At 43.8% G+C, this 13,729-nt stretch overlaps 1 protein-coding gene across 1 annotated transcript; it reads right to left on the reverse strand.

Annotated features, from left to right (window-relative positions):
* Nucleotides 1–7,777: 7,777 nt before the first annotated feature.
* On the reverse strand, nucleotides 7,778–9,352 carry LOC100125656 (PL3K2). Its single transcript, NM_001112587.1, is given in 3 exon segments — nucleotides 7,778–8,164; nucleotides 8,981–9,187; nucleotides 9,309–9,352. Coding segments are annotated over 3 exon segments (456 nt in total). The 5' UTR covers nucleotides 9,312–9,352; the 3' UTR covers nucleotides 7,778–7,918.
* Nucleotides 9,353–13,729: the final 4,377 nt, after the last annotated feature.

Here is a 13,729-nt window from a genome sequence, read left to right on the forward strand (position 1 = left end):
CCCGGATGTAAGACGACTCACGCAGAGGGATGGGAGCCGGAGACCCCTCGGACTCAGAGGAGAACTCCTCCTCTGAGTACTCTGAGTCACCGAAGTCCTCAGATGGAGGAGTCGGCTCACGCTTGCGCTTGTTGTTCTTGCCCATGGTGGAAGTAAAGAAAGAAGAAGAAAGCAAGCAGTAGAGAACAGCAAGAGATGTGAAAAAACCGGAGAGGCAAAGACATTATTTATAGAAGAAGAAGGCAACTGATCACCTCCAACCACGGTCACTGAACAGTCGCGAAGCATTCAATACACACTTCAACCCGTCTGAAGACACGTCAGGCGGTTGACGCCGTTTCACGCAACGCAACACCCATTGGGACTCCAGTCAACAGCGTGGACTATATGATTACGCCCGCCGTCGCATCACATTACTAATCAGAAGCAGTCGGCTAAAACACTCAGCGTACCAAACCGTCCCTTGTCCACACCCATTGGGGGGACGCCCAGGAATTATCAGTATATTTTTCAAAACTGTCACATCCGTGCAGGGCATGCAATGAATACCTCAAGACAAAAATGAGATATCAGCAAGGATCAGAGGAAAGCCAAATATAGCCAGAGAAGTACAAAATCTGACCGACAGAAGCGACGTGAAGACTAGCCAGGGAATGTCCATCAAATGTCCAATCAGTCGCAGAGCAAATAAATTGCACCACCTAGCAAGATATGGGCGGATCGCGAACTCGGCTGCAAAAGACAAAATACATGCTGACCTCTGAAGCATAATATTGATGACGTAATGATGACCTCTAAAGCATAATGTGGATGACATAAAGCCGACTTCTAAGGCAGAAAAGATAACCTTCAACAAAAAGACACGAAAGGAAGACCTTCGAGTGGATTATCCTCAAAAATCCACTCGAAACTCGGGGGCTACACCCATTGGGTGCACCTTCGGTGCACCCCACGAATTACCATTTCAAGTCAAGATAGTGCCGACTTCTAAGGCACAAGACAAGATTAAAGACAAGGCTGGCCCTCAACCAAAGTACAAGAGTAAAATAAAAGTAATTTCTGATGAAGACCTTCGAGCAGATTATTTTCCAAAATCTACTCAAAGCTCGGGGGCTACAGCCATTGGGTGCACCTCCGGTGCACTTAATGAAGTCCAAGGTCTCACAAAAAGGAAATGTCGACCTCTAAGGCACAAACATGAAGCAAGGCTCCAGTCTACGAGTGATCTAAGCAGAAGGAGACAGTAAAAAATCATTTTTACCGGACTGCTTGGAAAGCATCTCTTATCATAAATAAAGACCGCAAGCTGGACCTAGGATCTTTGGGCTGATTACCTCAAAATCAACCCAAAGGTCGGGGGCTTGTGGGGGACAGATATCCCCCAGGTCCACTAGAAGGGTAAAAGACCTCACGAGAGGCCCAAGGGCCCAATAAATCGTAAGGCCATTCCTTCGTGGGCCTGGGGAGGGACAATCAGTAAAGCAGGTTGACGTAAGGCCGGATTGGTGCAAGACCCGCACGGCCCACAGCGTTGAGCAAGCGACCACAACAAAGATCCGACTTTCCCGTGCTGGAGCCCCATGCAACGGAACCAGGCGAGGATAGGTCGGCAGAACCATAGGAAGATATACTCAAACAGTTCACTATCTTTTAGGTGCACATTGTTATCATATCCACATGTATTGCCCCATGGTCGAATATATAAGGCCTAGGGGGCACCCCTTCAGACGGATCGATCCCATCACTCAGCCATCCACCTCAACTCTCCACGTTCTCGCTTTAGAGAGCTACCTTGTAACCCATTACACAAAGCATACTCACCAGGACGTAGGGTGTTACGCATCTCTAAGCGGCCCGAACCTGTAAACACTGTCCATTGTCCCTCGTGCATCTAGCACGAACCATTTTGCTACAGTCGGTGACACCGTCCTACTCCTAAAACACCTAGAGGGGTAACCCCGGGTGTGCGGTCGGACCCAAAACACCGACACAGCCTACCCATCCACCTCAGTTTGACTTGACAGAATCTTACCATCACCAGTAATACCCCTTTTCCCTTGCAACCTTAAAACCTCATATTGGCTAGAATCAGTTGCTTTGCCCTGATCAGTCTCGGAAACATGCTACTGCTAAACTGAAACATGCTACTACTAAGCAACTTGCTTAACTGATACTGCTAAGCCACTACTACTTGCTAATTAGAACCTGTTCAAACTTGTTAAACTGCTATTTGCTAGCTGAAGCCACTGCTAACTAAAATTCTATTGCTAAGCCACTGCTACCTACTAACTGAGGCCAACCTTAGCTGTTTCTTCTCAGTTTTGCCTGACTCAATTTTCTAAACCCAACCTTTCATTATCTCAATTTCTCATGAGGATATTACCTGATGTTGTGCAAACATACAACAAAGACTTATCAATATCGCTAAAAGGAATAGATTAGTGTACGGTCGTCAAAAGAGTCTATATTGATTCTTTAGAAATAATCTGTGCGATATTGATAATGTTTGTTCGACATCAATTAAGTCTATTTAGGTTGGCATATTTATAATAATATTATGGCGCATTTTGTCCAACGAATTTTGCATATAATAGTATTGTTTGTCGTTCCATATATATTTTATACTACAATTGATATGATTATTTAACTTGCAGTATTCTAGAATTTGCTACCCTACAACTCATATGATTATTTGACTATGCACACGTCTCCTAGAATATTATAGGGAAACTACAATGGATTTGTGCCATGTTTTACTCTGATTTTGGAGTTTTCTGCTTAACTGAGGCGAAGCGCAACCACCAGGTTGGCTGTTTCAGATCTCTGTCTCCTAGACTGCCCTTTGCTCAAGGGCAATCCCTCCTTTTCATTTAACGCAAAAGAAATTTATTCTGTTTATTTGTATCTACGAAATCTAGCGTCAAATGTTCAGTTGAACTCAGATGCGCTTTTGGTTAGAATTCATAGCACAACTCATTAGCTATATGCTGGTAGTAGGGTGCTAACACAACTGATGGTTTGAAATATTTTCTCTTGTTTTAGGGTGAGATTATGAAGGTTTATGCCAATGATCAAATAAAAACATGTGTTGAGTTTCCAGAGTGTTTTGTATGTAAGTAGTATATATTATATTTTCTTTTCATTTTTTGCACCTTGTATGTTTTAAAATTTAAAATGATTGGGTATCTGAGCTACATGCCTTCTATAGAGGATTGCTGGTCAAACATGAGCTGTCAGTGAGAGAAGAATCATGTCTATGGTGTTTCTACCTGTGTGGTGTCTCCCCTCCGATGCGTGCCCTCTTCCCTCTGGTTCTCCCTGATTCTCACAGGTATGTTTTGCACTGGCACACTTACATTGGTGCTCTTTCTTTTTGCTGCTAGCACAAGTACTATACTACTATGGCCTACTTAAGAACTAGGAAAGTTTATGTTATCGAATCATCAAACATGTTAGCATCTTGTTAGTATTAAGAAGCAGCAGTGAATCATTTACATATATTTCTAATTTGTCAATAGCAGATGAACAATCTTCTACATGCAAATTTCTGTTCAGCGCGCTCGTGGTCATTGGCAGGAAGACTCATGTGGTCGGAAGAGGGCTGATGAGCACGATCACCATGGATGTGGACACCGCGGCAAGGGTGGACGAGTTCTTGGTTACCACCTTTGTAGGCCCATTGGTGGAGGAAGACTTGACGAGAGGTGTGTGGTGATCACCATTGGCGTGTTTGGATGGCTGAATGAGTCAATCCTGGCTCGCCTCCCTCAACCAGACTGTGCCTGGACAGGCTCCACTCATGCAACAAGTTGTGTTTGGATACCTGGTTCGTTGAAGCCTGTTTTATTCGAGTAGTTGTTTGGTTGCCTGATAGCCTGCACGAGCTCTCTCTAACACGTACGTGCGGCTGCACACGCCCAACCAGGCCCCCAAGAAACGGTCTAATTGGACGTATGAGCTGAGCCAGGCTCTCAAGCCACTTTTGCACGAGCTCAACCAGGCTCCACACACTTTTCAGGTATCCAAACAAGCAACGTCTGCACGCGGTGGGACAGGTCCACGCCTCATGCAGTCATCCAAACAACCCTCATCTGAATGTGGGCATCCAAGCTTCTTTGATGCCAGGTGTATTGTCCTAACTGTGACTATCGTCGCTGGTCGAACATTTGGCTAGCATCGATGATGTATACTGCAATGTGAATCCAATAATTGGCTTGGCTCTCCATACAACCAATAACTAGGAGATCAGGTGATTGCTAATTGGACAATAGGGGTGCTCGTGTTGTAATGGTGCAATAGGTTCAATGCCGTTGTTTTTACAGTCACAGTAGACGTGGGTTAAGTGTCCAAGGTGATTTACCTCTGCCCTGTTTCTGGTGTCTTAGCCTAATTGGATAGCTTCTAGGGTGCGGGATGTGATGGAGCAAAGGGATTAAAAACATGCTGATTTATGTTGCCTAAGGAATTCGCCAGTTGCTTAACATTTTGTTTTTGGCATATTGCATATGTCCATTACTGTCCACAGATTCTTGCATATGTGAAACTGAGGAACATTTACTTCGAATATCATTATTGGCTTGGCTCTGATTATTCCTGTTTTCTGGTTCTTGTTAGGACCAATGAATGTTCTCTCTTTTAAGAATCTTAATAAACCACGGGAGCAAAACTGGATGGTATACATAAGTCTGTTCACCGTAACCAACAACAGCGGCCTCACCGCCACGGCGCCACGCGCCGCCAACTGAAGAGCAAGGTGTGAGGATGTGTCATCCTGGAAATGTCGGCTGCTCCCATTAGAAAATTAGAATATACTCTCTCCGTTCTTTTTTATTTGTCGCGGTTTAGTTAAAAATAAACTAGCGGACGATAAATATTCGAGAATGTAGGTAGAAACCTTTAGTACCGATGTTTTAAAAAAGCACATTTACATGAGTGGTGAGTTCAAACGACTTCGGATCTAGCTGTGAACAACCGTGCACAGCTGCTCGCCTGCCGCCCTGCATCACCGGAGGTCATCGCTAGCGATCCATCATGGATTTTGTCGTCACCATTATGCTCACGTCGTCCATCTCTAGGGCCCTGAGCCGTTGAAGGCTCGTCAATTTATGTCTCGTGGTATCGTACGGGCACGTACCTAGTATATATATATATATATATATATATATATATATATATATATATATATATATATATATATATATATAACAAAGATGCAGACGACACTGGATCTTTTATTTATGTTTTTATTCGGTAGCGAAATACAGTATATATATCACTAATAATACAGTATATATATCACTAATAACCCAGTGAAATCATAAAGCTAAGGGTGCACATGGATCGGACACAATCGTATATCACTAATATTACATTTGTTTCCAGATTTCTATTCGGATTTGAATATGGATAATATCAACTAGCTATGTCGGATAGGATACAAATGGATATCGACATCATAAACAGATTTATTTGTTCTGATATGGATGAGGTATCGGATGTTAAACATCCAGACTCAAATACGAACGGATCTGAACTCCTCTAAACAAATTCTATGGTTAGAAAATATATTCCAGCAGAAACCCACAACCTCGGAACCCCAAACAGCCCTTGCGGATGGAAATCCACAAACCAGATCCGAAGCTCCCGAACCCCGCCAGCTGCCTTAAGCGCAGAAAACCCCCAAATCGTAACCCCATCAATCGTAGATTCCACAAAATCCACACCCGTCACTAGAGAGACAAGAAAGAGGAATCACAGAGAATTGCCAATGGACCTCGGTGCAGGCGGCGGTCGGCATCTGGCCAATGGAGCTCGGTGCAGGCGGTGACGCAGAGATGCCCGGAGCTGGATTCTTGGTCGGTGATGGCGCGGGAGCAGGAGAGGGTGTCGGAGATGGCATCGCGGAGGAGATATTGGGGCTGGCGCTGGTGGGGTCGGACGAGGAGGCAGAGTAACCGGGGGGCACTGCCGCGTCGAGCCAACGCCGGAGAGCCCCCGTGGTGGCGAGCAGCAGAGCAGGAGATCCGGACGCCGGTGGCCGGTGCCTAGGCAGCTGGCCAAGTCTGCGAATCACCGAGTCTGGAGAGGGCGAGGGGCGAACAGATCTGGGCTAGGAGGCACCTCTGGAACGATGACAGGGAGGCGATCGCCATGGATCTCGTCTATGGGATGCTTGTCCGCCGTGCTCGCTCGTGTCGCGCAACAGCCGCCACTGAAACCCTAGTCTCAGCCATCGCGCGGAAGGCCAGGTAGAGGGGTTGGTTTTATACAATGGTACATGAGCGTAAACTTGTGTATAACTAAGCGTAAACATTATAGTGGGTGGACCAGATGGTCGCCTGGTCAACCGAGCGGGTGGTTGGGGCTTCCTGTAGTTAAAAAGAGCCCAGGGCTCTAAATACTATATATATATATATATATATATATATATATATATATATATATATAAAACAAAGATGCAGACGACACTGGATCTTTTATTTATGTTTTTATTCGGTAGCGAAATACAGTATATATATCACTAATAATACAGTATATATATCACTAATAACCCAGTGAAATCATAAAGCTAAGGGTGCACATGGATCGGACACAATCGTATATCACTAATATTACATTTGTTTCCAGATTTCTATTCGGATTTGAATATGGATAATATCAACTAGCTATGTCGGATAGGATACAAATGGATATCGACATCATAAACAGATTTATTTGTTCTGATATGGATGAGGTATCGGATGTTAAACATCCAGACTCAAATACGAACGGATCTGAACTCCTCTAAACAAATTCTATGGTTAGAAAATATATTCCAGCAGAAACCCACAACCTCGGAACCCCAAACAGCCCTTGCGGATGGAAATCCACAAACCAGATCCGAAGCTCCCGAACCCCGCCAGCTGCCTTAAGCGCAGAAAACCCCCAAATCGTAACCCCATCAATCGTAGATTCCACAAAATCCACACCCGTCACTAGAGAGACAAGAAAGAGGAATCACAGAGAATTGCCAATGGACCTCGGTGCAGGCGGCGGTCGGCATCTGGCCAATGGAGCTCGGTGCAGGCGGTGACGCAGAGATGCCCGGAGCTGGATTCTTGGTCGGTGATGGCGCGGGAGCAGGAGAGGGTGTCGGAGATGGCATCGCGGAGGAGATATTGGGGCTGGCGCTGGTGGGGTCGGACGAGGAGGCAGAGTAACCGGGGGGCACTGCCGCGTCGAGCCAACGCCGGAGAGCCCCCGTGGTGGCGAGCAGCAGAGCAGGAGATCCGGACGCCGGTGGCCGGTGCCTAGGCAGCTGGCCAAGTCTGCGAATCACCGAGTCTGGAGAGGGCGAGGGGCGAACAGATCTGGGCTAGGAGGCACCTCTGGAACGATGACAGGGAGGCGATCGCCATGGATCTCGTCTATGGGATGCTTGTCCGCCGTGCTCGCTCGTGTCGCGCAACAGCCGCCACTGAAACCCTAGTCTCAGCCATCGCGCGGAAGGCCAGGTAGAGGGGTTGGTTTTATACAATGGTACATGAGCGTAAACTTGTGTATAACTAAGCGTAAACATTATAGTGGGTGGACCAGATGGTCGCCTGGTCAACCGAGCGGGTGGTTGGGGCTTCCTGTAGTTAAAAAGAGCCCAGGGCTCTAAATACTATATATATATATATATATATATATATATATATATATATATATATATATATATATAAAACAAAGATGCAGACGACACTGGATCTTTTATTTATGTTTTTATTCGGTAGCGAAATACAGTATATATATATATATATAACATAGTGGTACACACTGCTGATGCATGGGAGCAGCAGGGGCGTTATTTTATGCATTCATATTCGTTACAGGCAGGCAAGCAGCATGCATACTGCATATGCATGCATGCAGATGATCCGATCCATCGTTTTAGTTATTAGTTGGGGTTCACGTAGAGCCCGATCGCGTCCAGGCAATCTCCAGAGCGGCCAAAGAAGCCAGCGACGTGGCCGTTGTTCATCACCTTGACACGGAACGGGGTGCCCTCGTCCCTGCCGTACGGTCCGTAAGCGCGTTTGTTGGTGACGAATTTGAGAGACTTGACCAGATTGTCAATGTTGTAGGCTGGGCCCGTGGTCCCGGAGATCTCCGTCAAGCTCTCGTCGAACCTGCACAGATCAATCTGCATATATATTCCGGTTAGAGATGGCAATGGGTACCCGAAATCCGAAACCCGATGGGTTTTTACCCCATTAGGGTACGTGTTTGGGTCAATTTTCATACCCATGGGTTTGTTAATGGGCATAAATGTATACCCGACGGGTTCATGGGTACGGATTTGTTCCTATAGTACCCAAACCCGTTAACCCGTGGGTTTTTTAAACCCGACCAAACTTAGTGTATATTGTCATTTTATTTTATAAACGAACAACAAACTTTTATCTACCTATTTACTTCATGTTTTTTTATCAAATAGTGAATGTATAAGTAGTTGGTGAGAGTGTTGCTTACTTGCTATTATAGTTATTACTAGCGTTATATATGTGGTGGATGTATAACTTAGTGCAAGGTAACTTGATTATACAACTTATTATTTGTATTTAATTCTCTCTACTAATATTTTTTATACCAAATCATGAACTCGTTGTTCATTACATAAATTTTGGACCATGATCTCATTAATCATTATGATACTTATTGATTATAAAAAGAATAAGTATATTGGAGATAAAACCCGCGGGTAACCCGTGGGTACCCGCTAACCCGATGGGTACGGGTTTGGGCAAGATTTCAAACCCGTCACGGGTACGGGTTTTTTAATGGGTGTAAATATTTTTCACGGGTACGGGTTTGGGATAACAAAACCCGGCGGGTTTGTACCCGTTGCCATCTCTAATTCCGGTAGTGAAGACGACATCGTCATGCATACTTACAACAGCACTGTATAATATTTTCGGACTGCGATCGAGACGTAGATGACTACTAGTTAACTCATCACCTTGTACTCCGTGCCAGCATGGCCGAAACCCCATGGCCCCTCCTCGTACGGTTTGCCATCGGCTCCGATGTAGATGAAGGAGATGGAGCGGATGCAGCTGCTGTTGTCCGCCGTGACCTTCACCTCGATCAGCCGGTCCGGAGTAGCCCTCAGATCCCGACGATCGCCGGCGTATCCACCCCACTCTCCGATCTTCGCAGGCTTCCCCTGCAGCATATATCATGCATATATATGCATGCGTCGTTCACCACAATAATGAGAATTTAAGAAGAAGAAGATGATGCTGAGAAGAAAGCGCCTAGAGATCAGCTGGGAAAATATCACGAACCATGTTTGTCGTCGTGTAGTAGAAGAAACTATGTATGTGTGTAGATCGATGAGTGTTGTGGATAATAATGGCGTACGCAGAACTCTCCCTGGCCTATATATAACCGATCGACCATCCGAGGGAGACCACAAGCAGAGAATAATATGAGAACGAATATGCTAATGCTAATAATTGAATGATGATTTGTTTTTCCATAAATGTTTGGGTCGTCGTCACTACTGTCTCTTGTTCCCCTGTAAAAATGTGGGGAATAACGACTAGTAGTAGTAGAATATTTAGGTCAGCCGCCACTCCACCAATAAAAATAGACTATTAAATAAATAAGGTCTCTTAAAAGATGTTGCAAAATAATGTTCAGTAGCTAGCTATATCCTCAGGCTACCGACTGGAGGTAATTTGTAGCAAAAATAGTATGGACCGTGTTCTGAAGAACATGCAGTAGTATATGGAACCAGTACACATATATCGCCGTGAAATTTTGACATGCTTCTCCAATTTCTCTTAATACACTACACCAGCCTAAACTCTAGGAAGCTAGCCCTAAACTCTAGTAAGTTAGCTAAACTCTCGGAAGTTAAGTCATCCCGTCGGAAGTTTGGCTCTCGGAAATTTTTTGTCGGAAGTTAGCTTAACTTCCTAGAGCCATCTAGGAAGTTAGCTAACTTCCTACAGCCAAAGAAGCCTCTCGGAAGTTAGTAAGTTCTCGGAAGTTAGTAGCTTCACGCCGTCAACGCCGTCAGCTGACTAACTTCCTACGGCTGACTATAGCCCCTAGGAAGTTAGCTACGGCCCAATAGGCCTCTAGGAAGTTAATTTGACCAGTATTACAAATGTTGTTTATTTTTATTTTACACCACATTCCACAACATAACAAATATATCAACAGCTATATAGCACAACATATTTTCACATAAAACATCTCACACACAATCACATAACAATATTTAAATCTATAGTCTCATCAATTACATCACAAAAGTCTTATCCATAATCATAATAAGACACATCAGATATAGAGAACATGAGGGAGAAAACAAAGCAATTGCTACTTTCAACAGACCATGAGTTTGGATATGCTCCCAACCATCCATATAGAAACCTAGAAAATCAATAACGCATGAGTCAGAAACTTAAATACTTACACCACAGTATTGACCACAGAGATGTTGAAACTTACCATGCAAGGAATGTCAAGAAGGACAGGGTGATGACAATAGGAACGAAAATGCTGGCTACCTGAAATGAGGTAACGTCAGTAAGAAGGTGCATGCAATTATGTCATGTGTACTCTGGTATATCCAAGATTTTTTAACAATAAGATATTATGACTGTAAGAAAGGTGCTCTATAAGAATTTGAAAAAGGAAGAAAAAAATCAACCGGGTCATGCCAGGTAATCAGGAACACAAATAAATGTACAAAATTTGCAATAAAGGATTTAATTTTCTCTACAAGAAATGCTAAATAGAAAAGGTAGAGTGAACATCTTAACAATAATAGAAACACAGCATATTTAAGTTGCCCAAATCAATGCTTTGCAGATTTAAGATTATAATACAGAGTTAAGAGAATATTTTTATAAGCTAAGGAATTGAGAATTAAGTATACTTACATAATCATCAAACTTCTGAATAGGAGCCTTAGACATCTCGGCGGTTTCCACGAGAGAAATTATCTGGCTCAAAACTGTTCCAGATCCTACTTTCGTCGCTTGTACAAACTTAACTACTAATCATACTATTTGTATAAGTGACTTGTAAAAGTGTATACTCAAAAGGAGGGCTGATGCCTCTTTGTATATGAGGGGAAACACTAAAATATGTTCGGTTATATGGGCTAAAGTTTAGTATATGTCACATCGAACTACAGAGTAAAAAGTATACACATATTTATAAAATTTAATTTTAGAAGTATTCTCCCATATATACTAATAATAAAGTATGAGTCGTACTTTTATCGTGAAGGGGACCATGAATTCCTTGCAGGGTTGCGGCGATTCGGTTGCGCTGCTGTATGAATTGTTTCGTGAACCTGGGACTCAACTCGAACTCGAACCACTATGTCGCCTGCCTCCTCATCTTCCTGCTGCATTTCTCCCCCAGTTGTTAAATCCAGTTGTTAAATCCATCTAATTCTAATTCAAATAGTAATTGTGAAGGAGAACAACAGAGCTGCACAGATGGCGAACAACAGTAAGTCCTGCTGCTTCTCCGGGAGCTCTTTGAGTTTTGAGCTTACAGTTGGTAGATCAGTTTTTCTTCCAATTTAAAGATATATCTTATAATCGATGTGAATTATTAAATCTACTCAGGTGAGGAAGAATCGATTGGCATACTTTATTAGGTTGTTGATTATGTATTCGTTTGGTGGATCTGACGAAGCTTCCGTGGCAAAATTGAAATTTTCCAACTTAACTTTTTGATCATGGTTTCGAAATTTTTTCGTTCGATAACTAAAAAAATCGGAGGTTCTTATGGTTGTTGGGAGGCACGCATGGGTCCGATGGATGGAAGGGCCATGGACCATGAAGTCCCATATTCATTTGTCGGTGGAAGGAAGGAAAAGAAAAGTAGATTACAAGCACTTGGTAGTTGTTTACAGTTCACACTTGTTATACCCAACATCTCACGCAAGGGGACCGACCACTTGGAAGCTTCTTCGATTTGACCCCATGTGGATTTGTGGACTCCTATGCTTCATTTTTTTAGTACTGGGGACCTTCGTTCACTAAAATAATTACTCTCACAAGCCTGCCACTGTTGCACGATAAGGGAAAAATAGCTTATATTGATTGCTACAAAACCTGACTATAGAAAAGCATATGTCGTCAAGTGTTATGATCGATGTCTGTGTTAAGTGCTTAATACCATGCATGTGCGATCCGCATTGTTGTCATGCTCATGAACACGAGCAGGCAAATGTATGGTAATATTGGCTAGTGGATAAGCTGTCTTGTTCACTATATCCCAATGCTGCAATTTGCATTTATTTGTTATGTCTCGGTATATACTAATGCATGGTTTTGCTTTAGTGTGTATCATTGTGGCTGCTAGCATTAGGTGATAAATGCTTGATGACCAATGAAGTTGGTGACCAATTAAGGTTTACCATATGAAGAATACTTGTACGAGCTTAACTGCTAATCATACTATTTCAAGTGATTGCACAGTTCAGATCGGATACCTTTGTCCTTCAGAAGTAGAATAGCTTGGGCGGTCGCAGCGGGTCGCCGAGCGTGGGGGCGCCAGCAGGGCGGGGTGGAGGCGCCGGTGGGCGGGCCGGGCCGGTGAGGGGCACGGCGGGCGAGGCTTGGGGCGGGAGCTCCGGCGGACGGGCCTCGGGCACGCTCTATGGTAGGTGGAAGAAACGGGAGAGAAAGGAAAGTGAGAGAAGATAAGGTTGATTCGCTGGTTAAGATAAAAAAATATAACTTCCTAGAGTAAATCCGTAGGAAGTTACGTAACTTCCTAGAGGTTGTACATGTACTCTAGGAAGTTAATTAACTTCCTAGAGCAGGCCGTAGGAAGTTAGCTTTTCATTTGACTGGTCAAAAGCTGAAAGCTAACTTTCTAGAGGAGGTCGTAGGAAGTTAGCTTTTCGTTTGAGTGGTCAAAAGCTAAAAGCTAACTTCCTAGAGGAGGCCATAGGAAGTTAGCGGCTCGTTTGACCGCACCCGTGGATCAGCAACTGAAAGCTAACTTCCTAGAGGAGGTCGTAGAAAGTTAGCTGCTCATGCTAACTTCCTAGAGTCAGCCGTAGGAAGTTAGCGGCTCGCTTGACCGCACACATGTGTTAGCATGTGAAAGTTAACTTCCTACAGCTTTTATAAAATAACGTAGGAAGTTATGTTTATTTCCTAGAGCTACCAGTTGTCTCTCGGAAGTTATTTATTTCCTACAGTTTGTTATAAAAATTGTGGGAAGTTAAAAAACCGTAGGAAGTGTATGTTTTTGGTGTAGTGATATCGTATTTGCAACCATGAAACTATAAAATTCGTACGTGTAAGATGATCGAATATGAAACTACACTTATATCTTGTTGATGTCATCACGGTGGTGAGAGCACCTAGAGGGGGGGGTGAATAGGTGATCCTGGGAAACTTAAACTTATAGCCACAAAAACTTGTTAAGGGTTAGCACAATAATTGCCAAGTGGCTAAAGAGGATATCTTGCACAATATGACAATCACAAAGAATTCAACACAGAGAAGACACAGTGATTTATCCCGTGGTTCGGCCAAGTACAAAACTTGCCTACTCCACGTTGTGGCGTCCCAACGGACGAGGGTTGCAATCAACCCCTCTCAAGCGGTCCAAAGACCCACTTGAATACCACGGTGTTTTGCCTTGCTTATCTTTATCCCACTCGCGAGGAATCTCCACAAATTGGAGTCTCTCGCCCTTACACGTAAAGTTCACAAAG

The sequence above is a fragment of the Zea mays genome, chromosome 10 (genome assembly GCF_902167145.1).
Source record: "Zea mays cultivar B73 chromosome 10, Zm-B73-REFERENCE-NAM-5.0, whole genome shotgun sequence".
Lineage (NCBI taxonomy): Eukaryota > Viridiplantae > Streptophyta > Magnoliopsida > Poales > Poaceae > Zea > Zea mays.